General features: G+C 52.0%; 1 protein-coding gene across 7 annotated transcripts in view; it reads left to right on the forward strand.

The window, feature by feature from the left end:
• Traf3 (TNF receptor-associated factor 3) overlaps positions 1-27,914 on the forward strand; it is a 59,216-nt gene that overhangs the window by 9,884 nt on the left and 21,418 nt on the right. For 4 of the 7 annotated variants that reach the window (XM_013507875.1, XM_005410761.2, XM_005410762.2 and 1 more), the window contains 4 exons: positions 633-762; positions 12,590-12,714; positions 25,071-25,329; positions 26,383-26,434. In XM_013507875.1, coding sequence (XP_013363329.1) covers positions 25,088-25,329; positions 26,383-26,434 — 294 coding nt within the window. In that variant the 5' untranslated portion in view covers positions 633-762; positions 12,590-12,714; positions 25,071-25,087. Of the gene's footprint in view, positions 1-632; positions 763-12,539; positions 12,715-22,448; positions 22,490-25,070; positions 25,330-26,382; positions 26,435-27,914 lie in introns of those variants that run through there. The other 3 variants (XM_005410759.2, XM_005410760.2, XM_013507877.1) reach the window with 3 other exon arrangements.

Genomic DNA, 27,914 nt, shown 5'->3' on the forward strand with positions numbered 1-27,914 from the left:
CTGGGTCGAGAAGGAGACCCAGGTTTAGAAGGTCAGAGGTGCAGATATAAGTGAGGACCTGTGGTCTTCATTTTCAAAGGCCGGTCTGCTTTTTGTTGGAAGTATACGTAGCATGGTTATTTTGAAGCCAGCCTCCCGTGCTTTTATTTTGCAGTACGGGAGGTTGGACCCAGAGCCTTGCACGTGCTTGGCAAGTGCTCTACCACTGAGCTAAACTCCCAGCCCCTTTTTATTTTGTCTTGAGTTGGAGTTTTGCTAAATCACCCAGGCTGGCCTCAAATTTGGGGTCCTTCTGTCTCAGCCTCCTGAGTAGCTGGGGTTACGGGCTTGCACCACTGTACCCGGCTCGGTGTTGCAGTTGTGCTAGCACGGGAGGGAAGCAGCTGTTAGAGCCTCACAAACAGTGCTGGTGGCCAAGGCAGCGTCTCCCGAGAGGTGGGCCAGGTGCTGGGATAGTGTCCTCACACTGCTGTGGAACTGCTCTCTTTGCCCGTGAACGTTGGTGGCACAGGGTCAGACTTGGATGGGAAAGCAGTGGGTCTTCCGGGAGCTCCTCAGTGGGCACCTGGCTGTGATACACCTATGGGCCTTAGCTAAGAGCCTTTGTCTAATTCTACCCCTTTATTTTACAGATGAGGAAACTGAGGCCCAAAGAAGTTATCCCATTTGGTTAAAGCCCCACAGCAGGCCAGAGCCAGATCTGGGACCAGAAAACTGGCTCCTGGTGCTTTGCTCTCCTGAGGATCGATTTCTGCAGACGAGGTTTGCTTTCAGTTCATTGGCTCCTGTCTTCCTTTTGTCACTAGAAGAGCTGTCCTGGCGAGGCATGGTAGCACACACCTACAGTTCCAGCACTCTGGGAGGCTGAGGCAGGGCGATTGCAAGTTCAGGCCCAGGTTGGGCAAGTGAGCAACTTAGACCCTGTCTCAAAATAAAAGTGAAGAGGCCTGAGGGTGAAGCTTAGTGGTCAAGCAGTTCTGGGTTCAATCCCCGGTACTGAAAAAAAAAGAACAAAAAGAAAAAAGGTGCTCCTTCTAACAGCAGGCCTCTGACTTGGAGCTGCTTAGGGTTTTAGGTCCAAGCCTTCCCTGCCGCCTTTCGTGGCTCAGGATGCTGGGGGCTCCCTGGGGGCGTGGGGGGCGTGGGCCCGGAGCCCAGGGCACAAGCTTGGTGGCTGCGCACCCTGTGCGCTGAGTGTGGTCTGGTGCCCAGGTGAGTCCTGGCTCCAGTTCCGGCGCCACTGCTGTCCAGGTTCCCCAGGGAAGTGCGCCCTGGGCTCAGCCAGGTACACTCAGCCGCAGTCCTTCAGCTTTGACTTTCGGCTTTTTATTACCTGCTAGCACAAGGTTAGCTTACACGGGTTGAAATGCACATTGATTTTCTAGCCAGATTCCCGGTAAGCCTGGCTTTTAATTTTCCAGTGTTGGAGGAAGGTGAGATTTTATTGTGGAATTCATTTAGGGCAACAGATTGTTTTCCTACATGGCCTCAGCGATGGGTTCCCTTGCTGACTGCATGCTCTTCCTCTGTGGGAGTTTGATGGAGGGGCAACATCTCTGTCCTGTGCTGGATCCTGGACTGAGGCCTGGCAAAGTGGTGCTGTGTGATGTCTGAGCCAGGTCTTGAGCCAGGTCTTGAGCCTGGCTTTGGCTTCCCTTTGGGGATCTGCACTCCGGGGAAAGCTAGTGCCATTCTCAAGTGTGAGTGAGAGGCCTTGTGGGCCGAGGCCCAGACACTGCGGTGTAGGCCTGTCCTCCCCACAGTGCCCTGTTCAGATCCCTGGCACAGAAGCAGGGACGTGGCAAGTGCATTTGGGGTGATTTGTTGTGTCGCCTGGCTGCAAGAGTCAGGATTTTCATTCACTGGGATTAGACATTGTTTTTACTAGAGATAGGAAGCACTTTTTTGATACTCACTTTTGAAGCTTACGTTTTAGTAACTTTGAGATAATTTGAACGACACAAAATCCCTCTATTACAGGGTCAGTTGAGTGGTTTTAGTATACCCCAGTGGTACAGTGTCAGTCACTACTATTTGATTTCAAAACTTCTTAGATTCTTAACTTTCTTGACAGATAAATAGAAATGAAAGGTGCAGGTTGGCACAAACAGTGTGCCTGTGACCCTGTGCATCCAGGCCCAGCAGGCTATGCCCCTGCACCGCACCGGCCATGTACCTGGGGGATGGTGTGATGTGCAGGGAGCAGTGAGCTCCACGCCGGGCCTTGGTGGAGCGGGAGGTGCCTGGGGAGGTGGACAGAAGCCACGTGGCGCATCCCTAGCGGACGAGACGAGGACAGCGTTCTGGCCAAGCACAGGCTGAGGGCAGTGTGCCGTGCACCTGCGCACCTCAGCCCACAGCACCTGCGAGAGGCACCCTCGGGGGCAGTGATAGAGCCAGGTTGTGCCTGGCCTTGGCCAGGGTGCTGCACTCTGCGGAGGAGAGAGCCGTGTCTCTGCCATCAAAAAATAGGCTGTGGTGTTAGGAGACCATGAGACGCTGAAAGCGAGTTCAGTAGCGTAATCTCGTTAAGAGGAATAGAAATTATATTTAAAAAGGAGAGTGGTATCTTGTGTTGTCAAAAAAAATTGGTATTTATTAAAAATGACAAAGTCTCACACTTAGCTGGGCCTGGTTGTGTTAAAAAATGGACAGGGAGGGGTGATACTTTTCCTCCCTTGTCTGGAGGGTCGTGGGCGACTCTCGTAACAAGATGCAGGTTGGCGAGGGACTAACGTGCAGGTTGACTTGATCAGAGGTTCCGTGACGTGGGAGCCTGCAGAGTAAGGGCCAGGGAGGCCGTGTTTCCATGCTAAGGGGCCAGGACTGGACGGTGTGTGGGAACACAGGCAGCAGGCTGGGGTCTGACCCCTGCAGACCTGTCTGCCCCGGTCCCCGTGGCCTCCCTGTGCGACCAGCCTTCCTCCCCCAGGGAGGCCTTGTGACCTGTCAGACGGGGTGAAGGGCTGTCCTGATCAGCTTTGAGGAAGAGGATTCTGGTTCCTGCTCACCCCTTTATGGGGGAGGGGAGGACAGGAGTCAGGCCCCTGGCTTGAGGCTGCTTCTCTGGTGTTTCTGATGCCCTTTGGCTTGTTCTTCCAGCGTACACTGTGCACTGGAACACTAGACTTTGGGGTGTCATGTTTTTAGCGCCATTTCTGAGTAATTTCCCCATGGCATTGAAATCTTGCCCCCAAACTCAGCAGCGGAGTGTGGCATTTTCAGAGGAAGGGCTGGGTGGGACTCAGGTGTGCTGTGTGAAGAGATGCGTCTTCCACATTCCAGCTGTGCAGATGTCACCAGGGCAGTGTTAGGACACTAGGGCACCCGTCTTGGAGCCCATGTCCTTGCGGCTGTCCCCTCCAGCGCCCCCGCGTGGTCTGGCCAGCCCGGCCTCACCTTGGCCCACACCTGCTGCCTTTCCTTAGGGTAACCTTTGACCCCAGCTGTGGGTCCCAGGGCCCGAGCACAGGAGTGCTGTGTGGCTTAGAACCTTACCACAGACCCATGGTTTCCTCCTTCTTGCCTGGGACTCCGGCAGGGTCTGGCCGTGGCATCAGCATTCGTCCTCACGGCTGCTGTGGCTTATCACTGCTCGCAACTCCAAATCCCGTCAGACAGATCATTTCCTGCCTTCAGATTTGCTCATCTAAAATTCTGTTTATAGTGTTAGCTTAGAACAAGGCTCCCGATGTATGAGTTGTTTGAAAACAGCTCCTGTATCACCTTTAATAAAGATAATTTTGAAATGTTACTTAATGCCTGGAAGTCAGTTGGTACGGAGGTTTAATTTTGTGCCTGGAGAAGTGTCTAAGCTCTGCCCAGCAACCCCTAGCCCGGTAGTACGAACGAAGCACTGTGTGTAACGTGCGTGTGAGCGCTGTGCCGACGCGCACCGCGCCAGCACGGCAGCACTCTGTGCCCTGGAATTACGACGGGGGCTTTCCTATAGAATTTGTAAAATGAGATGTTGGATTGATATTCAGCACCAAGCCACTTTTTCAGCTTTTGATTTTCTTCTTGGCTTCGTCTGTGTTTTAGTGTAAAAATCTGGGGCTCAAGGAGTCACTTTGTTTCTACTTTCCGTTGGACTGGCGCGTAGCGTGAAGGTGATCCCCTGGGGGATCTGTCCCAGGGCCACGGCTGAACCTGCACCCCTGCTGTGCATGCTGCCCCGCCCTTCGGTGGCTTTTGTGCCTCACACAAACCCCACACACGAGTGCTGCAGCCCTGTCCTGCCCCTTGGCCGCCACCCTGTGAAGGCAGCGCCTGTCCTCACCCTTCCTCTGCACGGTGCCTGCCGCGTGGCGCCACATGTGCCTTGGAGAGCGGAGGCACCTGGGTGACTTGTGAGCTCGGACCCTCCCTTGCAGGACTTGTCCAGATGTTCTCAGATTGAACGACCAAATCCTTTTTCCAGGGCACGCTCACTGCTCTCCAAGTTATTGGTTGCTTGTGTTTTTCCTGCCTCTTCCAAGAGGCAGGAAGCATGCAAGACAGACAACTTTCCGTGTGACACGCAGGACAGGCGACCTTCCCTGTCACGTGCAGGACAGATGACCTTCTGTATCATGTGGCTTCTTTCCCCCATGGCTCTTCTCTGTGCTTTTTCTCATGTGGAGGAGCAGATGTCGTGAGGGGTTCAGTGCAGGGCGCCCTTCCTGCTCAAGTGTGGAGATGAGGAGAAAGAGGTCGCTTTGCAAAGGTTTGAGGCCTCTCATGACCCTTTGCTGTTCTAGTGACAGGCGATCTCCTTTCATTTCCTCTCAATACTTAGTGGGTCCCTTGGTCCTGGCCAACAGCAGGGACAGAGCCAGGTGCTTTGTGCAAGGTAGCACTGGTCATGTGTGTGCGCACCGATCACGTGTGTGCGCACCGATCACGTGTGTGCACAGGCCGCTCCGTCATGCCAGCTTCTGGGCGCACTGTTTTCTGGAGCTGTTCAGTAGCACTGTCTAACCTATAGCCAAAGGTTTAGTTTCACATTTTTTTAGCAGAAAACTATTAATGTAGCCATTTTATTTGTACAAAGAATGTCGACTACAGAATATTTTATGTTCAAAATATTGATTAGTTTTTGGGGCAACCAAAGAGATTTGACCTTGCATAAAAAAACTGTTTAAATTCCCTGCATGAACTGCAGTGAATCATAACTATATTAAGCAAAAGCCAGCACTGCAGAGTGGAGTTTATTTGAAAGGCTAGTTAGATGAGCATTTCCGGGTGACCTAGAAAGGTTGCATCTGTATCCACATCCAAGTGGAAAGAACCTGACCGTGGAGTTCCGTGTAGTGGTTGGTCCTGGTAATGGGCGGTCACTTTGATTGTGAAGTGGATTCATTCCAGAGGGCTTCCGAAGCATGAAGAATATTCAGTTGAAAGAAATGTCACACCAGATACCTTAAATTTTCAGTGTGACTCTGCTCTCACTGTAACATGTGCCTGGGTTTTACGTTTGAGCAATAAAAACACATGGTGTTTGGTGTGTGACCCGGCAGGGGTGGACGTGACCTCAGGGAAACTCAGTGCCCAGAGCAAAAGCAGAAGGCGCCTTGCTGTGTGGCCTCAACATGCTTCTGCCCCAGAACGGTACCCGAGCATCAGGCGGCCGACCGCCTCCCCTGGCCTTTGCCCTCCTGCTCGAGTCCATTTGGATGGTGCTGTCCAAACATCGGCTGAACAGCTCTTCTCAGCCCTTGTATCCAAGTGGTGGAAAGGAAGCACATAGTCACCCCCACGGTGTGAGAAGCTTGGCTTTAGCCTCGCACAGCCTCAGTCCCTTCCTGGAGGTCAGAAGTGGCCTCGATGCCCCTGCAGTCGCTCTGGCCAGTGCACCTGGCTTGCCTGTGCTGGCTTTGTCCCGAGAGTACAAGGAGCCTGGTTTGTCCCTGCTGTAGTTCATGACGGTGAGGAGCTGTGGTTGGCCTTGCGGGGGTCCTAAGCATCCAGGAGGCAGCGCTGCCGTTTGGGATTTTGAGATGTGTGTTTTGCTTATTGCTCTAGAATTAGTTAACATGCAGGGTTTGAATTTGCAGGTGTCTGAGTGATTGAGAACACTGTTGTCCTAGTTACAGAGGGAGCACTGATCTTTAGCCCCAGTGACTCTGGCTTTGGGCCAATTACTGAATTATTAAATTCCATCAGCCTAGTTCCTCAGTTATCCAAGGAGGGAGGCGGACCAGTGACTTTTTTGTTGTTCATTTTTATTTGATTTGGTTTGGTGTGGTAGCGCTGGGAGTTATACCCAGGGCTGTGAGCGTGCTAGGCAAGTGGTCTGTCACTGAGATGTAGCCCCAGCCCCCGTCATGTCAGGTCATGTTATGTTATGTTGACACAGGTTCTAAATTGCCCAAGCTGGCCTTGATATTGCAACCCACCTGCTTCACCCTCCTAAGCATTAAATAATCTTTTCACAATAATTTGAGAGTTCACATAGCAAGTTTGATTTAATGGTGTAAATCTTGATTGATCCTTACAGCACAGGTCACTGAGTGTGTGTCATTGATGCTGTCACTGTCGGGTAGTGGGTGTCCTAATAAAGAACATGGACTCTTGAGGCTGACCATGCTGCCACTTGGAAATGCATACTGTCAGGGAGTAGCAGATGTGTTCAGGTTCCTCATCTATATAGGGGCAAAAGGAAGGATTTATAGTTGTGGGAAATGAATTAATAATAATCATGATCACTATGTACCAAGTCATTGCTGTGTGTTAATTTCTGCTCTGAGGGCTGAGTTTGCAAACCTGAAAAGTGCTCATTTCTGTGCCCAGAGAGCTCGGGCGGGTGGCAGCGGGTCGGCGGCAAGGAGACGCAGGCTCGGAAGCTGTGCCAGGTGAGGCCGGTCTGCTGGGCACACCCGGCGCCTCGCTGTGTGTGGGCTCTGCTCCACCCCAGAGTACATGCGCCACCTCACCCGCTCCAGATCGCAAGCTTAAATGTCATAGTCTTTGTTTCCCTTCTAAATTTAATGCCATGAAAGTGTTTAAATTTTTAATCAAAAAGAAAACTGTCAGTACATTTGGAAACATTTTGCTGCCCCCGTGCCTTAGCAAATGAGACAGCGATGAGCGAGCGCGTGGAAACTGGCTCGCGTGCAGATGCTCCCTCGATTCTGAGCGCCCAGGTGAGAGGCCTTTGCCTCCCGAGTTCTTCCCTGTCGTGTTTGTGGGCTGAAGCTGGGAGCACTTAGGAAGTGAGCTGCGGATTTCAGGAGGACTCAGTCTGCAGCGTCAAGCAGGGCAGTGTGTGGGGCACCTGTTCCCAGCTGCAGGCTGGCAGCCACTGTCCCGCGGGCGCCTGTGTCGCGCCTGCATTACTTGGGCACTGAGCGTTGCTCTGTTTTGCAGCCACGGTGTCGCTGTGTGTGTGAATTTAGTCATTACGAGTAAGGTTTACCATCCCGTTAGCCCTTCCCCGTCCGCGGTGCGCCTCGGCTCACCGATGGGCGCACCGGACACTGGGTAACGTGGCCTCCCGCGGACATGGGGACATGGAGCTGTCAGCTGCGATGGTGCGCTGTCTGAATGCAGCGTTTCCGTTCAGAGCAATCTCTGTTTCCAAAGAAAACCCACAAGGAAAACAGTTATAAAGAAATCATTCACAGTGCCATGCCAAGCCCAAAACAAAAGGAAAAGATCACCTGTACTGGTCCTGCCTTTATGTAGAAATTTGATTTTTTTCCATTATGGCTTTCTGCATTGAACTTGATTTGGGGAGTGTGGTTTCAATCCAGGACCGCCTGCATGATAAACAAGCAAGAGCTCTACCAGTGCTATATCTTTGTGCTTTTATTTTTTATTTGAGACAGGGCCTTCCTAAGTTGCCCAGGTTGGACTTAAACTTCTGATCCTCCTGCCTCAGCCTCCAGAGTAACTGGGACTCCCAGGCATGTGTCACGCCTGGCTTCAAATTTGATTTTTTAAAAAAGCACTACATTAAAATATTGCTAATGTTGATTACTGAGGTTTGTGGTACCTCCTGAAGTTTACACTGTTTGCCTCGTCCTAGTCTCCGCATAAATCTAGTCCCTGTCACTCTGTCACAGTGCAGACAGAAGTCTCCAGGAGTAAGTGTCTCACCAGGAGGAGTCAAGCGAACACTTTATTTTAGGAGTTTATGAAAAGCAGCACACTCAGCTTTTCTTTCTCAGGGGCAGTTTCTGTGTTGCAGGGTGGGGGACAGGACAGAGACTGCCGGCCCCACTGCAGTGGCAGAGTCAGACACTGAACGGACGAGGCCTTGGGATTCATGGAGCCAGGTGTAGAGGAGGGAGTGCTGGCGAGGGCGCAGGGGCCCCAGGCCTGGCCGTGTCTGCAGCAGCAGGGGCCACATCCCAAGCTGGGAAGAGCGCAGGAAGGAGGAGCTCAAGCAGCTGAGCACTCTCAGAAGGACCAGGAGGAGTGGGGCTCCACCTCCCGAGTGGAATTTGGGGTGGTGCCTTTAGGACTCCCTCTCCATCCCGGCTGGCTGTGGGTCACAGCAGCTTTTCATCAGGGTACCAGGTTGACTCCTGAAGAGTGTCCCCTAAGTAGTGGGACGGCGTTACCCCTAAACTAAGGGGCTGCTCCAGATTTGCCCTGATTCCAAGGCACTTGCCTGCATGCCCTCAAAAGCCCAGCTGTATTTAAGAAGACACGGTGAGGGGTGAGGTTGTAGCCCAAGTTGGAGAGCACGAGCTTATGTCATGAGAACTGAGTTCAGTCCTTGGTGCTGCAAAAACAAAGCAAAGCAGAAAGAAACAAAGCAAAGAAAAAGACAGCTCATTGTGCCCCCCAGATCTCTAGCAAATTTTGAAGGTAACGGGGCCAGAATTATAGCTTATTAGCTGAGCATTTGCCTAGCGTGTACAAGACTGGGTGTGATCCCCAGTGCTGAGAGAGAAGGAAGGAGGGGGAGAGAGAAGGGGTGAGGGGAATGTAGCACCTAACAATAAAAACAGTTTAGATTTGTCCAGCATCTAATTTTTTAAAATTGCCGGCATGCAAAGAAATAAAAAGATATAGTTAATCAGAATGAAAATCAAACAAGAGACGCAAACCCCAGACAGCAAAGGTGATGGAGCAGGCAGAGACCTTCGAATGACCTGTAAGCATGTTGCATGTTTGGAAAGAGGAAAACATGAGTGTAATCACGAGGGGAGTGAAAGATGCAGAAGGAAGACTGAGGTGGACCTTCTCGGATGACTGGTGTAGGCTCTGAAAGGAGGGCCGCGGCAGAGCTAGCAAAGCAGGTCCGTGCCACCGCGGAGATGTGTGTGTGAACTTGAGATGCAGCAGCAGAATTACCCAAGCCCGGCACCGGGAGACAGAGTCACGGACAGCACCAGTGACCGAGGGGCGGCGGTCTCAACAAGTGGAAGATGCGGTGACCACAGCAGAAGGACAGCGGGAGGGAGAGGGAGTAGCTGGAGAAATTAGGCTGAAAAATGGTCAGCGTTGATGGAAACTGCGAACCATAAAGCTTAAAAACCCCTAGCAGACTAGAGAAAACCATCATAATCATATTGCTTAAAAGCCAGCGGCAGAGAAGAAAAGCCTTAAAAGCTGCTGGAAGAAAAGACACCAAGGGATAAAGGCAGTGACAACAGCAGGCTTTGGTCAGGTCTTGTGTGAGCCAGAGACAGCAGCCTGGCCCTGTCAAGAGAGGAGACCCGTCGACTCAGAGCTCTGTACCTAGCAAAAGCACCTTTCCAAAGTGGGCGCAATGAAGAGGGGTTTTTCTTAGGCAAGAAAAGCTAACAGAATTTATTATCTGCAGAACTGTATGACAAGAAATGCTAAAGGCAGAGGGAAAATGGTCTCAGATAGAAATTTATGCACAGCAGAGTGAGAAGAGAAATGGCCAATAGGTAGTGTTTTTACTTTGAATCATTTCTACAATGGACTGTTTGAAGTATAGCACTTGTTGGAGGTAAATAAATCACAATAGTATAAAAGTTGGAAGGAAGAAATGGAAATATGATGCTGTAGGTTCTGTACTGTTGTACATTAAAGATGCTCATTGTGTAAGGGGAGAAGAAATGTGAATTGCCAATATATTGCAGATGTAATTGGGTTATCACTGGAGATCATGTAGACATTCAGAGGATGGTAAGGAATATCATGACTACTTCTGTGCCCGTAAGTTTGATAATTTAAATGAACACTCAAGAGACAGAGAACCTGTAACTTTGTATTCTTCATTAAAGAAGTCGAATTTATAGTTAAAATACCCCAAAGGAAACTTTTGTCCAACTGGCTTCACTGATAAATTGTACTAAACATGTAAGAAAAAAGTAATCTGACAAAAGATTCAGAAGTTGAAGAGGAAGGACTGTCTTCCAGGTCATTCTGTGAACACAGTGCTACCCAGTAACGGGACGGAGGAAAGCAGGGCTGTGCGCGCAAGGCTAAGCATCGAGATTAGTAAAAAAAAAACAACAAAAAACAAAAAACTAGCCCCCAAAGCATAAAGGAAATAGAAAAAGTAACAAGACAAGAGTGGGATAAGTGAACAGTGCCGTCACAGTGGAAAAGCTCAGTGTGGGGCTCAGTGGGGCGCACTGGTCCCTGGTGTGTGCACGGCCTGACTTCAGCCCCCAGTACCATTAAAAAAGAAAGAAAGAAATAGCCTCATGCCATAAATTTGAAATTTTACATGAAATAGACAAATTTATTTTTTGTGGATTTGTATTAGTACACTTGTGAAACATGATTCATTCATCACGAAAGATTTGTGGAAAAATGGGACTTACTGAAAGCAGCTGAGGAAACAGGAAGCCTTAACTAACCCTGTAGACACTAGAAACGCTTGGATTCACAGAAATACAAATCAACACGCCCTGGGAATATGTGTTTACATGCACACTCGTCTTCCTTCGCTGACCCAGACCACTTGTCTTGAGTACAAGTTTAAACCTGTGATTCAAATCTGTGATTATATCTGTGATTATGCCTTAGTCTCGTCATAAGGGATCTCAGCCTCAGCGGTTGTAAGTGGACAGTGGTTTGTCAGTCAGTCAGTCAGTCAATCAGTCAGTCGGAAGACCCAGGCAGGGCTGGCTGTGGGGCTCGGCTGCCAGCCTTGCCTCCCTGTGCACCATCCCCAGCTCTTTATTCCAGCTGGCACCAGCTACAGACTCTGTGTCCATGTTCAGGGTCTGCAGGAAGGGTAAGAATGCCCAGGTTCCAGGGTGGGATGAGAAGTCCTCAGCTATGCCCGGGTTGAGTTCAGAGAGGGCCACCGGCACTGGCTCGGTGCTCTGGTGGACAGGCCGGGTCCCTGCTCTCCTTGGCCACTGGCTGGCACGAGCGTCTGCAGGCTATTGGGCCAGGCGGGGTCAGACCTGGAGAATCAGTGCGGGAACTGAGTGAAAGGAGAACCGTTGCTTGGTCCCAGAGTCAAATCTCTTGCAGGATTGTCAGATGTAAAATCTCAGGCATTCTTCTTTCAGAATAACTTACAAAACCCTATGTAAGGATTTTTAGGGGGCCCAGGAACGTAGCTCAGTGGTGCATCACCTGCCTGGCAAGAGCAAGGCGCTGAGTTCGAGTCCCAGTACCAAAAAGAATTTTTAGGATACCACCCTGCAGCTGTTCATTTAGCAGGAACTAAAGCCAGGCTAGTTTTATTGAAGAAGTTGAGCAACCGAAATTCTCTCATACCCATCTTCAGGAAGTGTAAGTTGTTACACCTACTTTGGGAAATAGTTTGGCTTTGTGTAGCAAAAGTTGAATATGCACTTACTCAGTAACCTAGCAGCAATCACTCATCTAGGTACCTACTCCAGGGAAATTGTACCTGTGTGCTGAGGTAGCTATTCAAAGACATTTGAGCAGTGTTTGTACTGGCTCTGCAGCAGAAACTGCCCAGGAATGGCTGGCTGAACGGTGGAGCACGTACACGTGGAGTAGCTCACAGGAATGAGAATAAACTATAGCTACAGCAACCACAAGGTTGAACAACAAGCAAGCAAGAGAAAAGAATATATGCAGAGCTGGGCGCAGTGGTACACACTGGCTAGCACTAGGGAGGCTGCCGCGGGAGGATCGCAGGTTCAAGGCTAGGGTGGATTATATAGTGAGGCCTTGTTTCAAACAAAACAAAACAAAAAAGAACCCAAATGGTGTGATTCTATTTATGTAAAATTCAGAAACAATCAACATTAAACAGGCCTCGGCTGATCAGCTGGGTAATAAACCTCTAAAGCAAAGCCGGGAAATGATAACCAGGAATAGCAGGCAGTAGTCTGCAGACACAGAGGGCCAAGGCTCAGAGAGGGGCACCAGCATTCCTGGAGTTCTGGCTAGGCCCAGTGTCTAGGTGGTGTTTGTTCCAGCGTCCCGAGTAAGCTGATGAACGGCACACACAGCTTCCTGTCCTTCTCTGAATGTGTGTAATATGTTATGACAAAGTGGAAAGAATCAGGCTTCATAATGCATGCCCCACTCACAAAATGTAGACCGCCCACAGCCTGTGTGCATGTGGAACGGTTAGAGTGTTTATCTTAAGCTTCCTTGCCATTCTGCAGAGGTGCACATTTTGAGACTGTTCTTTAAAGCCTTCCAGGTTTTCCAGATGAGAGTTGACCGAGTGCCTCTTGTGTCCCAGGAAGGCTCCGTGGGCTGCTTGGGGACGGCCGGGGGGACGGCCGGGGGAACGGCCGCACTTCCTCCTTTGCGAGACCTTCTTCCCCCATCGACTTCGATAATCTCCTGACAGCATATGACACACAGGTATGTAGCTGGAAAATGCTAATGTGTATAGATTTCTTTCTTCAGCTGTCCCTTTTTTGGCTTAGTAATCAAATTCTAAAACTTCCTGAACTTGCTCACTTTTGGCTTTAGCAGTTTCCTTCTTTTGCAGACAGGGTCCCAGCAGCCCAGGGGTGATTTCATAAGTCGGGAGGCTGAGTGCAACAGCCAGCATCGTTTCTCAGGGGCCAGCCTAGCCCGGGCCCAGAAGGAATGGCGCCCACCGAAGAGCCTGGCTTTTGATTGTAAACTATTCGCTCCTTAACTGTCTAAGAGTTTGAGAAGAAAAGAAATACCTGTTTTGTAATCTCTACATTATGATTGAGTGGCATTTTGTACTTGAAATTAAGAACACACTATTTAATATGTTAGAGCATCCAAAGGAATATAAAAGGGTTTGAAATGTTTGTGTGCAGGATAAGATTTAATACATTACTAATTTCACTAAGCTGAAAAGTAGCAAGACAACTGCAGTGTCCGCTTCATTTACAGTCACGTTGTCCTCACAGTACCGTCTGGTTTCCCAGGTGTGTCTGGTCAGCTTGAGGCAGGCCCAGCAGTTCACTGCTGGGTCTCCTGGGTCTCTTGTGGTGCTTGCAGTTCCCAGCTCCACCTGTTTGTCTCGTACTTTGTTGGGGGGTCCAGGCCAAATCTCCTGTAGCCAGGTTTCCCTTCTGCCTTTGGCTGTTTCTGTGAAGCGCTAGCTTCCGCCTCCACCTTTCTTGTGAATGTGGTGGATCTGGAGGGCAGGCTGTCTGTCCGCCCTCAAGCGTGGCATCGGGGAAGTGACCTGAATGCTCATCAATGACACCAGGCCTGCAGAGGACAGCGGAGCCAGGGCTCCATGTCCAGACTCTCGGTCTTTAGTGCTTGTAAAATGGTGGTGGCCTATAACACTGTCGTTACTCTTCCTTGCTTAGCTGAAGTATTTCTGTATGATTGGGTCAGAATTTCCCTCATTGATCTTTGGTTATTCCAGAGGACAGTTCAAATGGAAAGGCAGGGTAAATAAATGCCTGATTCCTTCCCTTATCAGTTCTCGGCTGGATGATTCTAGAGCCGCTCCAGCAGTAGCCAGTGACGAGCGTCATGTTGAACTTTAGCCTCTATTGTATGTGAAACATCCGGGCAGATCCCAGCCAGCTGCAGAGCCTCCGGGAGTCCAGCCTGAGTCCTTCTGGGCCTGGGAGACCTTTCCTCTCGTCCTGTGCCGTTTCTGCCCAGACCTAGAGGTGCTCTTCCTCTGAGCAGCTGTCTGTCCCCCGTGTAGGATGCGGTGTCTTGGGGCCGCAGCCCAGCTGGGAAGCCCCACTGCAGGGCCAGGGATTGTGTCAGGGCCCTTTCGGTGAATGACCGTGAGAATAGATTTGTGGAGTAAGATTACATCGTGTGTTCATACTGTTTTAATTTCGAGTTGAGGTTTTTATTTCTTTGACTTTGTATTTGTCCTCTCTTTCCTGTTATGCTAAGTCTTAGTTCCTAACAGTTCTGGTGTCTTTGCTCATGTATTTTAACCTGTAGAATAGGTGCGGCAATCATTTTAGAATAACATTACCAACTTACCACTATGGATATGATTACTGAAATAGTTTAGGATTTTCTAGGTTCCTTTGGAGTAGTGGGGATTGGATCCAGGGGCACTCTGCTGCTAAAATCCATCCCTAGCCTTTTTAATATTTTATTCTGAGACAGGGTCTCACTAAGTTGTCTAAGCAGGACTGGAACTCATGCTTTTCCTGCCTCAGCCTTGCCCAGTGCTGGGTTGCGGTGTGGCCCCCCACTCCAGAGTCTGCAGTCTTTGGTGTCCTTGCAGTAGATCCCTGGGACTCTTCTGACAAGTTGTTACTTTTTTAAGTCACACAAACCAGTTTCTCTGTGCCATTGGCCAGTTACAGTTACATGCATTTACTTCCTTTCCTTTCAGTTTTAAGGAGAAGCTTCTTTTTAATTTTATTTTATTTCAGTGGTGCTAGGGACAGCTCAGTGCTTTGCATGTGCTAGCCACATGCTGTATCACTGAGTCCTTGGTCTTTTAATTTTATTTATCTTACAAATGTACCAAACATTTTCATGGATTTCAATTCAAAATATATATAAAAATCTCGCTTCCATTCCTAATCTCACTACCATTTCCCCGCTCCTCGATAAGTAACTTGAAAGTTTTCACGGCTCATGTCGGAGCAAGCGTGTGTGTGCATGCGCACGGCAGTCTCGTGTCTTGGGGCCTCACGCACAGTCCTGCCCAGCTTGGATGTTCAGAGGAGAGGCTGAGAGGTTTTGGATCGGAACCGATTGGAAACTTTAAACCCAGGTAGAAGTGGGGGAGTTGGCGTACAAAACCAAACGAAGCACAGTGACAAGAGCCAGTGTTTTCTAAGATCTCGTGATTTGTGCTAAACATTGGTGCTGACATTGGAAGCCACTTCTCAATAGAAGGCACAGGCCTTCCTTGTCCCTGGGAAGTGAGCGCTGCCTCCTGCAGCTTCTCCCTGCCCCCTGCAGCTTCTCCCTGCCCATCCACCTGCAGCCCCAGCCCCCAGCCCAGCCTGTCCAGCAAAGCCTCCTGGAAAAGATGCTGCCTGCTGCCAGAGGCTCACAGCATGGCCTAAGTGCCAGGCTCCGCGCCCTCCTTTCTGTCCAGGCGGCAGGACTTGGACCCTAGGCCGGGAGAGGTGCAGTGTCTGCATGGAGTGAGGCCTGAACAGGTGCTTTCTACACATCCCGAGTCGTGTGACCAAGGGGTGTTGGCATCGCAGGGCCCCAGGTGGGTCCTGTCTTCAGAAAGGTTGGCAGACCACGCTTTATCTGGGGCGTGGCAGGCTTTTCCAGCTGGCAGCCTAGTAGACTGGTCTGTCTGCCTCGAAGGTCGGCTGCCTGCCCCTCTCCTGCTCCATCTTCTCACAGGGCTGGAGTACACGCTGTGCCCTGCCTCATTGCTTGGGCACGTCTGCTCCCTCCTCCGCTTTACGTTCCCAGCCCCAGCTCAGTGACACACAGGGCATTGGGTATGAGGAAAGCCATCGGCGTGCTGAGGGGTCTACATGGTTCTGGGGGCACCTGGCACACGCACACGTGCCTGTGGTGAGCTTCTCCCTTCTCCTTTGTTTTCGGCGTCACGTGGATGGTGCCTCTCACCTCCCGACTGGACCTTGGGCTTGTGTTTTCTACACACGGGTCATGTTTCATCCTTTCTTGATGGCAGGAGCCATGGGCTTAGTCTATCTGATGCATCCCTCTTTTGGTTTCCCAGGCTTTCCAGGCCTCTGGACCCCCTTTTGTGAGCAGCTGTACTTTTGTTTCCAGTTGCTAAGCTCCAATTAAAATGCAGCTCCACTGAAACCTCGGTGTAGGGAGCCTCAGGTGAGCCGTCGGAGTAACGGCGGCAAAGGGGAGCCCTGTGCGCGCTACACCCTCTTGGGGCACACCAGCCTCTCCCAGCCAGGCTTCTGAGCAGCTGGCTGGAACTAAACTTCATGCGGCTCCTTCCTCAGAAAATTAGAGATGTCTTTCATTGGAGTAAGATAAGGCCTCAAAATACAGTAAGTTCAGGCCTAAAAATGCAGTGAGCAGTAATTAATTAACTAACGGAGCAGTAATTCTGCGTGAAGGAAACCACCTTCCTGGAGCTCTGGGACTGAGTCACAGGTCCCAGCCAGGACACCGGCCTGGGGCTATGGCTTCTGCCGTGGCTCCGCCTCAGGTCTCGGAGCACTGGGGCGCACGTGCCACCCAAGAGTCAAACTGGGCCTTTCACGGCCATTTCCTGTGCACTCCCTGGTCAGAGGGTCTGTTGTCGTACCCAGCAGCACACTTCTTTATGTGCACAGAAGCGGCTCTTCTGTCTCCCTTGATGCTCGGTGAGGATGAGAAAGTAAGGTGTTGGCAGTGGCCTTAACTTCCTGTCACCTCTGTGACCTGACATGCCACCCACAGCTGTCTGCTCAGTATCTGGGCATTGTCACCAAGTCCCTCCCCTGAAGCAAGCTGCTATTAAACATTAGCTCGCAAGTCCCCAAAAGTTGCCTCCAAAACCATGTTTAATGTGTAACTTTTTCATCAACACAATAATTATAAATACTATAGAATTTAATAAAGTTATAATTGATCAATCTAAATTGTAGGACAAAGGTAGACTTTCCTGTCCCTGTGTATAAGCAAGTGAAGTGAGGTGTTCGTGCTTAAGTGAAGAAATCTAATCAGGGGTCCCACAGCCCTCCGTTAGGAGTGGCTCCAAGGATGTGGCTTTGCTGATTGCTTGTGCTGCTCACAGACGGCCCGCAGGTGGAGCTCACCACCCCGGGACCCCTGGCCCAGCCACAGCATAGCGCGGATGGCCAGCTACAGTCGCAGGTTAGAGATTACGGTCATGAGTGCCTTAGCAAAATGTAGCTTTTCATTTCAGGAACTTCCTTGTTACGGTGGTTTTTAGTTCAGAGAGCTTTGAACGAGGTGTTTCAAATTGTGGAACTGTGCGCTTAGGATCTGTTGTTGCCCAGCCCAGGAGTGGACAGCGATGGCGGCGGGGCCCCTGCCGGCACTGCACAGCTGCCACAGAGCCTGTGTCCATGTGGCCACTGTGCGCTCAGATTTCTCTTTTCATTTAAAACATTGTCCCCTAAACTGAGTTCTGCTTAGCTTTTCTTTTAAAATACTTCCAGTGACGTAGAGGTGTCTGGATGTCAGTAGGCACCCAGGGTGTGTGGCCAAGCCTGGTGTGCCGCGGCTCTCGTGTCGGTGGTCATGAGACCTGGAACGGGGATGAGGGCGGCTCTGGGTGTCCCATCCTTTCAGGTTTCTTTTCTTCACTAGGTACTTTTTTTTTTTACATTTTAAAAGTTGAGATGAAAATTCATATAAAACTCACCTTTTAAACTATTTTAGGTGTACACTTCAGTGGTTTTGAGCATGTCTTATGGCCATCACCGCTGTCTGATTCCAGATCATTCCTAGCTCCCAGAGGAAGATTCGCCCTCCCTAGGCAGCTGGTCCCTTCCTCCCGGCCAGCTCCTGGCAGCCACAAATACCTTCCTGTCTCTGGGTTGGCCTGTTCTGGGCATTCCCTGAACACAGAAGCCTCCAGCAGGTGACTGTCTGGGTCTCATTTCTGTCACCAGGCACGCTTTTAGGTTTCGTTGCATGTTGCGGTGTGTGTCAATATTTCATTCCTTTTTACGGCCAAATAATGTTCCCTTGCGTAGGTCTGCCACATTTTGTTTCTCTGGTCACCAAGTAATGGACATCTGGACTTCTCTGCTTTTTGGCTTTTACCGGTGGTGCTGCCACGGCCCTCTGTATGCAGCTGTTTGTGTGAGCGTGCGTTTTCTGTTCATTTGCTCGGGGGTACATGGTGAAGGGGTTGCGAGTCTGTATGACTTGGTGAGGACCCATGGGGCAGCCCTGTGGACCTCCCCCCAGCGGTGTGTATAGCTCCCCTTCTCTGTGACCTCGCCAATGCGTAGAATTTGTCATTTTGTGAAATTTCAGTCTTTCTGTCTTCAGGTGGTGGTGAAATGAGGATAGGGAGTTTTTTGTAACAATTTCTAAAAATTGAGGTGAAATTCACACAATACAGACTTAACCATTTAAAAGTGAACAGTTCAGTGGCATTGGTGCATTAGCTGAGTTGTGTGTTTCCAGACCACTTCCCTCACCGTGAAAGCAGACCCTGAACCCACAAGGCAGTTACCGTGACCCCTGCCCTTAGCCCCTGGCACCCACAATCTGCTCTGTCTCTGCGGATTTAGATGTTCTGTAGAGTGTTTTGTATGAGTGGAATCATGGCGTGTGTGCCTTTTGTGTCTAACTCAGTCTCAGTGTAACGTTTTCAGAGTTCATCCATGTGACTCCATGAATCACAGCTGCATTCTTCTTTAGGGCTGGATCACGTCCCATCATGTGCACAAGTCACATTTGGCTTATCACCATCAATGGGCATGTTGGTTGACTCTGCCTTTTGGTGTTCTGCGGTGCTGCTGTGAATGTGAGTGGGGTGGACAGGTGCTTTTTTAAGCACCTTTTGCGGTTCCTGGGGATCTGTATCTTCAGAGTGGTTCCTGTTACTATGATGCGGTAAAGGGTACGTTTGGTTGTAATCCTTGTTTCCTAGCTACAACTCTTGAAATCCTTGGGGTGTCTGAGGTGATAGTGACTTTGATTGCTAATGGACTGGCTGATGACTGGCAGCCCCTTTGTATCTGCAGGGTGGGGGCTGGCTCCCCAAAAGCCCAAGGTGGGCTTAGCGGCCTGGGCCCTTCACCCACCCCTCACTCCTGGGGAGGCGAGAGGGGCTGAGGGTGAGGCTGAGCACCAGTAGAAGTGTATGGCTTAGGGCTCAGGGTCGCCCGAGTCTCAGAGGCAGGGCTTTGGGCAGGTGCGTCGGTCCTGGCCTGGCTGGGGCTCCCTGGGGGTGCGTGGAAGGAGGTTCCGGTCCAGGAACAGAGCACCTCTTTCCGTTTATTCAGGCTTACAGTTACTTTCAACACTGATATATGACTTACAGTGTACACACCTGCTGCTTTTACTGTATCCATTCCTGGATATTTCACTCTTCTGGATGGTATTCAAATAGGCTGTTCCTTCATTCCATTTTTACATTGTCCATTGCTAGTATAGTCTTACTACTGATTTTCATTTGTTACTGTTAAATCCTACAGCCTTGCTTAAACACGCTTATCAGATCAGCTGGTTTGGGGTCATTTCTCACGATTTCCCATCCGCGTGATCCTGCCCTCTGAGAGTAGACAGTTGTTCTTCTCGCTTTCCAGTATGGATGCCTTTTATTTTTTGCTTACTTGCCAAGAAGGGGCTTTTTGAAGAAATGCTTTGACTGAGGCAGCAGCTCACCCTCCTCAGACTTCCTGCTGCCCGAGCAGGGAGGTGGCCCCGGGTACTGGGCAAGGAGCTGGCAGAGGGGTCTGTGCGAGTTACCTCTGAGGCGGTGACTCAAGAATTACCCCATCCAGAGTGAGGCTCAGATGGCAACTGCGGTGCCCAGGGAGGGGACACCTGGCCTCTTGTCCACCCGGGCCTGCACAGAGCCGGCTGCCCAGCCTCTCACTCCTCGCTGGGCCCTGTCCTGCCCCAACTCCGGCCCCCATGCCCTGCTGCCTCTGCCCCGGATGGCGGTGTCTGCCCAGCACCGGAATCACACGGTGGTCCAGCTTGGGAAGCCAAAAACAGCAAGGGCGTCCACGCCTCATGCTGGGCTGCTGAACCTGGAGTGACCTCTGTTCCCCACACCCTCTCTCATGACCGCTGGGTGGGACAGCCTCCTTCCTCCCCAGGCCCCCGACGGTGGTTCCCTCAGCGTAGGTGTTGACTACAGAGTCCTGGCCTGAGCAAGGGTTTGCTTGTGTGGTCAGAAGGGACAGGTGTGGCACTGGAGTGGTCCCACCTGGGCTCTGGTCACCCATGGCTGGCCTTCACGTGGCAGCTCTGACAGCAGCAAGAGCCCCGCCCCGCCCCCAGCATTCAGAGCATCTCTGGAGCGTCCCGTCCGGGCCTCGTGCCCAGTGCCTGCCTGCCCGGCCAGGGCTTCCCGTCCTCTCACCTCTCTTCCTCTCGTTTGCATAGGAGAGTGCTTGTTCCCACCTCCTGTTACTGCATGTTGGTTCACAGGTGGCTGGTTCCCCCGGCAGAGCCATGTGTGTCCTCACGTCCTTCCCTCATTGTGCAGCCGTGGCCCTCGTGCCCTCCCACTCGCTGCTTAGGGTATATTTTTATCATGCCCATCTCCCCGCTCCCTGCCCTCACGCTCCTCCTCCCTTTGCCAATGTGCTTTCTCGTCGTCTCTTAGGTTCCACATGCTCGGGAGGACATGTTACGCTTGTCTTTCCGAGTCCAGCTTGTTTCACTCAACGTCACGATCTCTGTATCTACCCATCTTCCTGCAGATGATGCAGTTCTTTTCCTCTTTGTGGCTGACTAATACTCCGCAGCGTATCGTTTCCGCATTTGCTTTATCCATCCACCGTTGATGGGCCCCAGCCTGGTTCCCTGTCTTGATACTGTGAATTGTGCTGCAGTAAACGTGTGTGCAGGTCTCCCTCTGGTAAGCGCCCCTGAATCTCTTTGGGTGTGTACCAGTAAGTGCCGTGGCTGGATCAAGCGGTAGTTCTGTCTTTAGTTTTCTGAGGCATTTCCTCACTGATTTCCCAGTAGCTGCGCTGACTTCCGTTCCCCGCAGCAGTGTAGAGGGCTCCTTCTTCCCCACATCCTCACCAGCGTTCACTGGTTCTGCATTGACGATCATTCTGACTGAAGTGCGGTGGATCTCGGTGTCATTTTGATTTACGTTTTTTAATGGCTAGAGATGATGACCGTTTTTTTTTCAAATCCTTTTGGCTATTGGCACTCCTTAATGATTGGTTGGGTTGTTTGAATTTCTGGTGTTGCTTTTCTAAGCTCTTCATATGTTCTGCATGTGAACCCTCTGGGCAGAGCAGGTGGCAGCCATTTTCTCTCGTTCAGTAGCCCAGTGGTGGTGAACCCATTAGAACTTCCAGAGATACAGACAGTCATGGTGGCACCTATGCTGTAGGTCCAGCACCACTGCTGCAGCCTGTCTCTGCTGTTAGTTGTTCCCTTTGCTGTGCAGAAGCTTTTTAATTTGCTGTCGTCCCACTGCTATTATTTCCTGTGCTCTTGGAGTGCAATTGTTCTGTCCAGGAAGTCTTTGCCTGTATCTACAGCTTCAAGTATTTCCTTTTACTGATTTCCGATTTTTGGGTCTTAAACCAAGATGTTTGGTCCATTTTGAATTGAACTGTGCAGGGGAGAGGTAGGGGTCTCATGTCAGTCTTCTCCAAGTGGATCTCCAATTTTTCCAGCAATGTTTGTTAAAGAGGCTGTCTTCTTTCCAGTAAATATTTTTGGCTCCTTTGTCCAGAATCAATGGCCATGGTGGTGTGCGTCTGTGTCCTCTGCTCTGTCCCATTGGTCTGTATGACTATTTTTGTGCCAGTGCCATGCTGTTTTTGTTACTGTGGCTTTGGAGAATAATTTGAAATCTGGCGCTGCTTTGCCTCCAGCCTTGCTCTTGTTGCTGAGGACGGCTGTGGCTATTCTGAGTCTTTTGTGTTGCCATCTGCATTTTAGGACTGCTTTCTCCAGTTCCGTGGAGAGTGTCATTGGTATTTTGAAGATGATTACATGGTAATTTGGCCACTTTACTAATACTGTGACAATTCTTGAACATAGGATGTTTCTATTTTCTGTGTTGTCATCTGTTTCTTTCTTCAGTTTTTGAAATCTTCATGGTAGAGGTTTTTCACTTCTTTGATTGGATTGATTCCTAGGGGTGTGTGTGTGTGCATGCGCATGTGCTATTGTGGATAGAATCATTTTCCTGATTTCTTTTTTACCTTATCCATTGTCTTGGTTACTTTGCTCTTGTTGCTGGGACAAAATACCTGATGCCCAAAATTAAGGAAGAAAAGGTTTATTTAGCTCCCAGTTTGTGGAGGTTTCAGTCCATACCCAGCTGACTCCAAGGCAGGGTGACACATGGCACAGGGCAACAGTTCATGGTGCGGAAAAACAGCAAAAACAGCAAGGGCAAAGGAGGAGCTTTGAACAAGCCTCTTTTTCTCCCTTATATTGTATGCAGGCTTCCCGCCCCAGGGTGGGTGTAGTGCTCACATCCACAATCCCAGCGTTGGACCATGAATCAATCACAAACTCTAGAAGCCGCCCATGACTACATGAGGCTTTGCGGGGGCATCCAGACACAAACCATAACATCCGTTACTGATATATGGTAAAGATACTGATTTCTTCATGTTTATTTTTATAACCTGCTATTTTACTGAATGTATTTGTCAGCTGTAAAAGTCCTTTGATGAAATCGTTAGGGTCTTCTAAGTCTAGGACCCTATGCTCTGCAAACAAGGATGGTTTGACTTCTTTTCCTGTTTAGATCCCTTTTCTTTCTTTCTCTTACCTAATAGCTGCAGCCAAGATTTCAAGGACCGTACTGACCAGGTGTGCTCAGAGAGCGTCCTTGCCCATCCCTGGCTCTTGTGGAGATGCTGTCTTGCCTGGGCGGAGGCGAGCGTTTACCTGAGAACGTGCATGCTCTTCTTGTTGTGCTGCGGCATCAGGGGCCTCGCCCCTTCTCCCAGACAGCCCGCAGCTCGGGGGTGGGCCTGGGGACCCAGCTAGGGCCAGAAGAGACCCCAGGTGGCTGTTTGACAGAGATGGCCTTGGCGCTGCCCTGTACCATGCAGTGGGTCTTGGCAAACCTCCTGGGCTTGGACGCAGGGCTGCTGTGCAGTTTTTCATTTATGTGCTTGGAGTATCTTTTACACCTGTTCGCTCTTCTTCATTCTATCAAAACAAAGCCCCAAGACTACATTCTTGTTTATAGAGCACGTGACATAGCAATGACAGGAACAGGGAATGTGTACTTGTTAGCTCGGTTGGGTTTGAAGTAGGAATTCACTCCCGAGAACCAGCGTTTCTCCTCACAGGTTCATGAGTGTGGCCGACGCTCTGTGCCAGCGGCAGGTGTGCGCGCCCCTGGCCACGAAGAGTCTCCGGGAACCCCAGAGGGAGGCGCAGGACGCAGTGTGAGGACAGGGCTGGGGGAGCAGAGGGGCCAGCTCCAAGCCCCCAGCTTCCCTGTGGGTGTAGGCACCTGGCAGCCCTGCCTCTGGGTCTTACACCCTACAGAGAAGGCAGGGCTTTGCGGGGGCCTGGGCTCTCAGGAGCGCAAGTTTGGTCCCCTTTTCGTAGTACTGGGGATTGAACCTGGGAGCTCTGCTGCTGAGCCGCAGCCCAACCGCGCCCCCTTTTCTGTGGTTTTTTTGAGACATGGTCTTGCTATGGAGTTCAAGCTGGCCTCACTCTATAACCCAGGCTGGCCTTGAACTCACAGTGATCCAGCCTCCCAAGTGCTGGAATTGTAGGCCTGCACTGCCACGCCTGGCCCCCTTTTTATTTTTATGAGACAGAGTCTGATTAAGCTGGCCTCAAACCTGTGACCCTCATGCCTCTCCTTTCCAAGTAGCTGGGATTGTAGCTATAGGCCACTAGGCCTGGCTTCAGTATTTTTTAAGTGGCAGACACAGATCTTCCGGGCAAGGGCAGGGCACATGTTTGAGGGAGGTGCTGAGTTTTGAAAGAAACATCCTCAGTCCGTTCAGCAGATGCCTCCATGGTACAAATCCCAGGTACGGAGGCAGCGCGGGACTCCGGGCAGCAGTCACCCCGAGGCCCGTGCCAGGGCACACGTGTCCCTCGCCCCTCGAGGCTGTCACTCTCCAAGGCAGGGCGGCATCTGGGTGGGAAGTATGGCCAGAGCCCCTGCGGAAGTCCCCAGAGCAGGGCCGTCCCAGCACTGCTCGCTCTACGGTCCTGACTGGCAAAGCGCACACTCGCTGTCCGCCCGAGAGTGGGAGGAGAGCCGGCTGCTGCACCGTGTGGGCACGTGGAGTGGCCACTGTAGATAACGCCAGCCAGTGTTTAGGGTGATAAGTTACTTTGTTACGCATATTTATGGATGTGTCTGTAATTTTTACGAAAGCCAGTGTTCCTCAGGAACCTTTTCAACTGCTCTACTTTTTTGAACTGGACATACAGATCATTGGGTCTTATTTTGGCGGATTCATATGTACACTTAGCGTACTTGGTCATTCCTGCTCCATCCCAGGCTTTGTCTTGGATATCCCCATCTGCGTGACCTCCAGGCCTTAGTGGTGGAGCTGCCCCAGCTGGGACCGCCGTGGTTGTGTTAGGAGTCCTTTCTGTCCCCGAAGTGGGACTTGCAGGTGGGAGGAGAAGAGCGGCTCAGAGCGGAAGGCTGATTCAGGATGATTCTGGCTCAGTAGAATGGTGGCAGAGGGCAGACTCATGCCAGGCAGAGGTCCGTGGGCCTCTTGAGGGAACAGGGCAGCACAGGAAATGCTGGAATTGGAAGGGGAGGTTGTGTCCTGCATAGGCCTGGCTGTTACGGTGCCCATGTGACAGGGCCACCAGGACCAGGGTGCGTGTTAGAACTGGCTAAGGAGGGTGTTGCCCTGGCCACCATCTGAGGGGGTCATTTGAAACGATGTGCATGGCAAGTGTGTACTGTGTATTTTAAAGAACCTTAGGCGTATGGTCCAGTTAAGTGAACTCTAGGGGGTTTCAATTAGCACATTAATGGCGGTATTGGGGTAAAGGAGGATGAAGGAAGACCCTCGGTCCCAGCTTGTCCTCCTTCGTGGCGTTGGGAGCCCAGTGCCCACGTCCTATCTGAGGCCGAGGGCAGCCGTCTTGCAGGTGTGACTGTGACTCCCTTGCACAACACGATGGGATGGTGTTCCCCTAACTTACGGAAGTTTTTTCCCCTCTGGCAGAATTCTTCTCTCCTAAAATGGAGCCAGGTAAAAAGATGGACTCGGCCAGTGCGCTGCAAACCAACCCACCGCTGAAGCTGCAGCCCGACCGCGGCACAGGGTCCGTGTTTGTCCCCGAGCAAGGTGGCTACAAGGAGAAGTTTGTGAAGGCCGTGGAGGACAAGTACAAGTGCGAGAAGTGCCGCCTGGTGCTGTGCAACCCCAAGCAGACTGAGTGTGGGCACCGATTCTGCGAGAGCTGCATGGCCGCCCTGCTCAGGTGGGTACTGCCGGGTACTGGCCTGCATCTGCGGAGAGCCGCTGGGAGCCGTGGGAGGCTGCGGTCCCTCGGACATGCAGGGCTTGCCGGGCTTGGCTGGGATGACTCTGGGCCCCACAGCCGAGGTCACTGAGGCCCCTGCGCACGCCACCCTTGCCCAGGAGGCCCGGCGTCCCTGTCTGTGGCCCTGCTTCGCTGAGGACCTGGAGCTGTGGGGAGGAGACGAGTCCTTCAGCACAGACCTCCGTGGTGGGAGGGGCGGGCCTCAGGACTGCACACTCCCAGCCGCATGCCATGCAGTGGGTGACGCAGAGCAGCGCTTCCATCCTGGCGTCACAGAGGCAGGCTGGAGTTAGTGGCAGAAACAGCACTGGCTTGGCCAGGCATGGTGGTGCATGCCTGTAATCCCAGCACTTGGGAGGCAGGGGCAGGAGGACGGAGTTCAAGACCAGCCTGAGCTACACAGTGAGTTCAAGGCCAGCCTGCAGCCCTGGCCATGAGAGCAGCAGGGTCAGCCCACAGGGGCTGTGTGCTTCTCCCTCAGGCCTCATGCTAGACGCTTGGTCCCTGTCTTGAGGGCACATGGCCTGGCCAGCTGCCCCTCCCAACCAGCCACTCATTCCCGGGCCCCGAGCCCAGGAGCACGCTGGCCCTGCCGTCACCCGCTTTGCCTCATCCCGTGTCCCGCAGTGCTCTCGGGGCCCCGTCCCCTCACAGCCTCGAGTTCCTGCCTGCCCCGGGCTGGAGCAGCAGAGGTAAGAGGCGCCATCAAGCCGGGTGCACAGTGGGCACAGCACCTGCCTGCCCTCCTGTGGACCCGGGCAGGGAGACTCTGTGTTGGCCTCAGGCTGGCCGCCCCCCAGGGCTCACAGCCCAGTGTCCACTGGAGGGCTGGACTCAGCTGGGGACGCGATGGCTTCCTTTTGAAAAATTGCCATGTGCTGGGAACCCCCTGCCCGCCCTCCCGCGGCTCCTGCTGAAACCCGACTGCCAGGGCACCCAGAGCCCAGCGGGGACAGAGCTCCGCTCTAACACGCTCTGTGTCTCCCACAGCTCCGCGAGTCCCAAGTGCACCGCGTGTCAAGAAAGCATCGTCAAGGACAAGGTGCCCGTCTGCTGCTCCGCCCAGCTCAGCTGGCAGTGCGCGCCCCTCCCAGTTTGCACCTGGGCCCCTGGACACTGTGTTACCTCGGTGTGGACAGCAGTGCTGTGCCAGGCCACTGCCAGTCCCCACTGACGCGCTTTGCCACCTCCGTGCCTGAGACGGTCACCATGCCTGGGAGGTGTGGTGCAAGTGGAGGGCTGAGGGGCCGTGGCCTGGGCTGTCTGCCACCAGGTCACGGGTGGGTCACCACTGTCCTTGGGGGTCTCTATGGCACGCAGCTCATGGCCGACTCTAACCTTAGGTGTGGCCTTCAGAGGTGCGCTGGGCCGAGGGGTGCGTCTGAATCCCCGCCGCCCCCCGCACTGTGACCGTTGCCCTGTTCGCTCCCCTGTGGTCACGTGCCCACAGCCGTGGGTGTCACTCCACACACAGGGCAGGAGAGGCTCGCCCTGCGGGGGCCGGGGCCCCGCTCATGCCGCGTCTGACGGGTGGTGATCGCTTACGGCTCACCCTGGCAGGTGCACTTACAGTGTGAAACAGCTCATTCTTTAAGTACTTAAGTATCAGTAAGAATGTGTGTGCTTCCCCTGTTTTGATTGATGAGCCTGTAGGCTTTCAATGGGGGTCATGGCCTTATACACGGACACCTGGCTCTGGGATTGTCTGTGCAGCACCAGTGTGAGGCGACGCATTGGCTGGGGCAGCCCCGGTGTGGGTAGAGGGGTGAGGGCCCTGGCAGCAGGTTCTGGCGGCTGGGGACGGGTGGGGGCGAGGGAGCTGTCCCGGAAATGGCCAGTCTTCAGCGTGTTGGTTCTTAGCATTCACCGCTGCACAGGAAAAACAGTGTGCAGCCTGGTCCTTATCTTAATGTGAAGACAGGTGACTTGTTCACGTGTCTGACAGGTGCGGCAGAGGGCAGAGAACCTCGGGCTGGGCAGGTTGTAGTGTCTGTTGCTTTGTTCTGAGTTAGCCCTGCCTTTGACGTGCTCGATAGCTGAGGAGGAACAACTGGGTTTGCTGGAGAATCATTAATGAGATGCACAAAACTGTGGTTGGGTGGTCAGAGCGGAGCCCCTGGGCCCTCGCCCTCCCCAGTGTCCCCCAGGCCCCTCACCTGCACCGGGACCTGGAGCAAATGATCCGAGGGCCCTTCAGCTCCTCAGTCTGTGCGTGTGTTACCCTCCTGTCCCCACCGGTGTGACTGTGTGAGGTTGAACTCCAGTGATTGAAGGGACTCAGAGCTTGGGAAGGAAGCAGGTTCCCACCCAGTGAAGTAGCTGTTCTGTGGGCTGCTGCCTTCATTCATCACCTTTAAAGTCCTTGTGTTTGTGAAGCCTTAGCTCGGCTCCAGGTTAGTTTATTTTTAACTCTTGGCAGCTTTGATTCTGTTCCTTTGCTTGTGGGTCCGGAAGGCAGATTAGAGCTGGCTTTCCTGTGTGTGGGGCTCCGGCAGGCTGCTCCTGATCACCTGGGAGAAGGT

The sequence above is a fragment of the Chinchilla lanigera genome, unplaced genomic scaffold, assembly GCF_000276665.1.
Source record: "Chinchilla lanigera isolate Chin_1 unplaced genomic scaffold, ChiLan1.0 scaffold00137, whole genome shotgun sequence".
In the NCBI taxonomy this organism is placed as follows: Eukaryota; Metazoa; Chordata; class Mammalia; order Rodentia; family Chinchillidae; genus Chinchilla; species Chinchilla lanigera.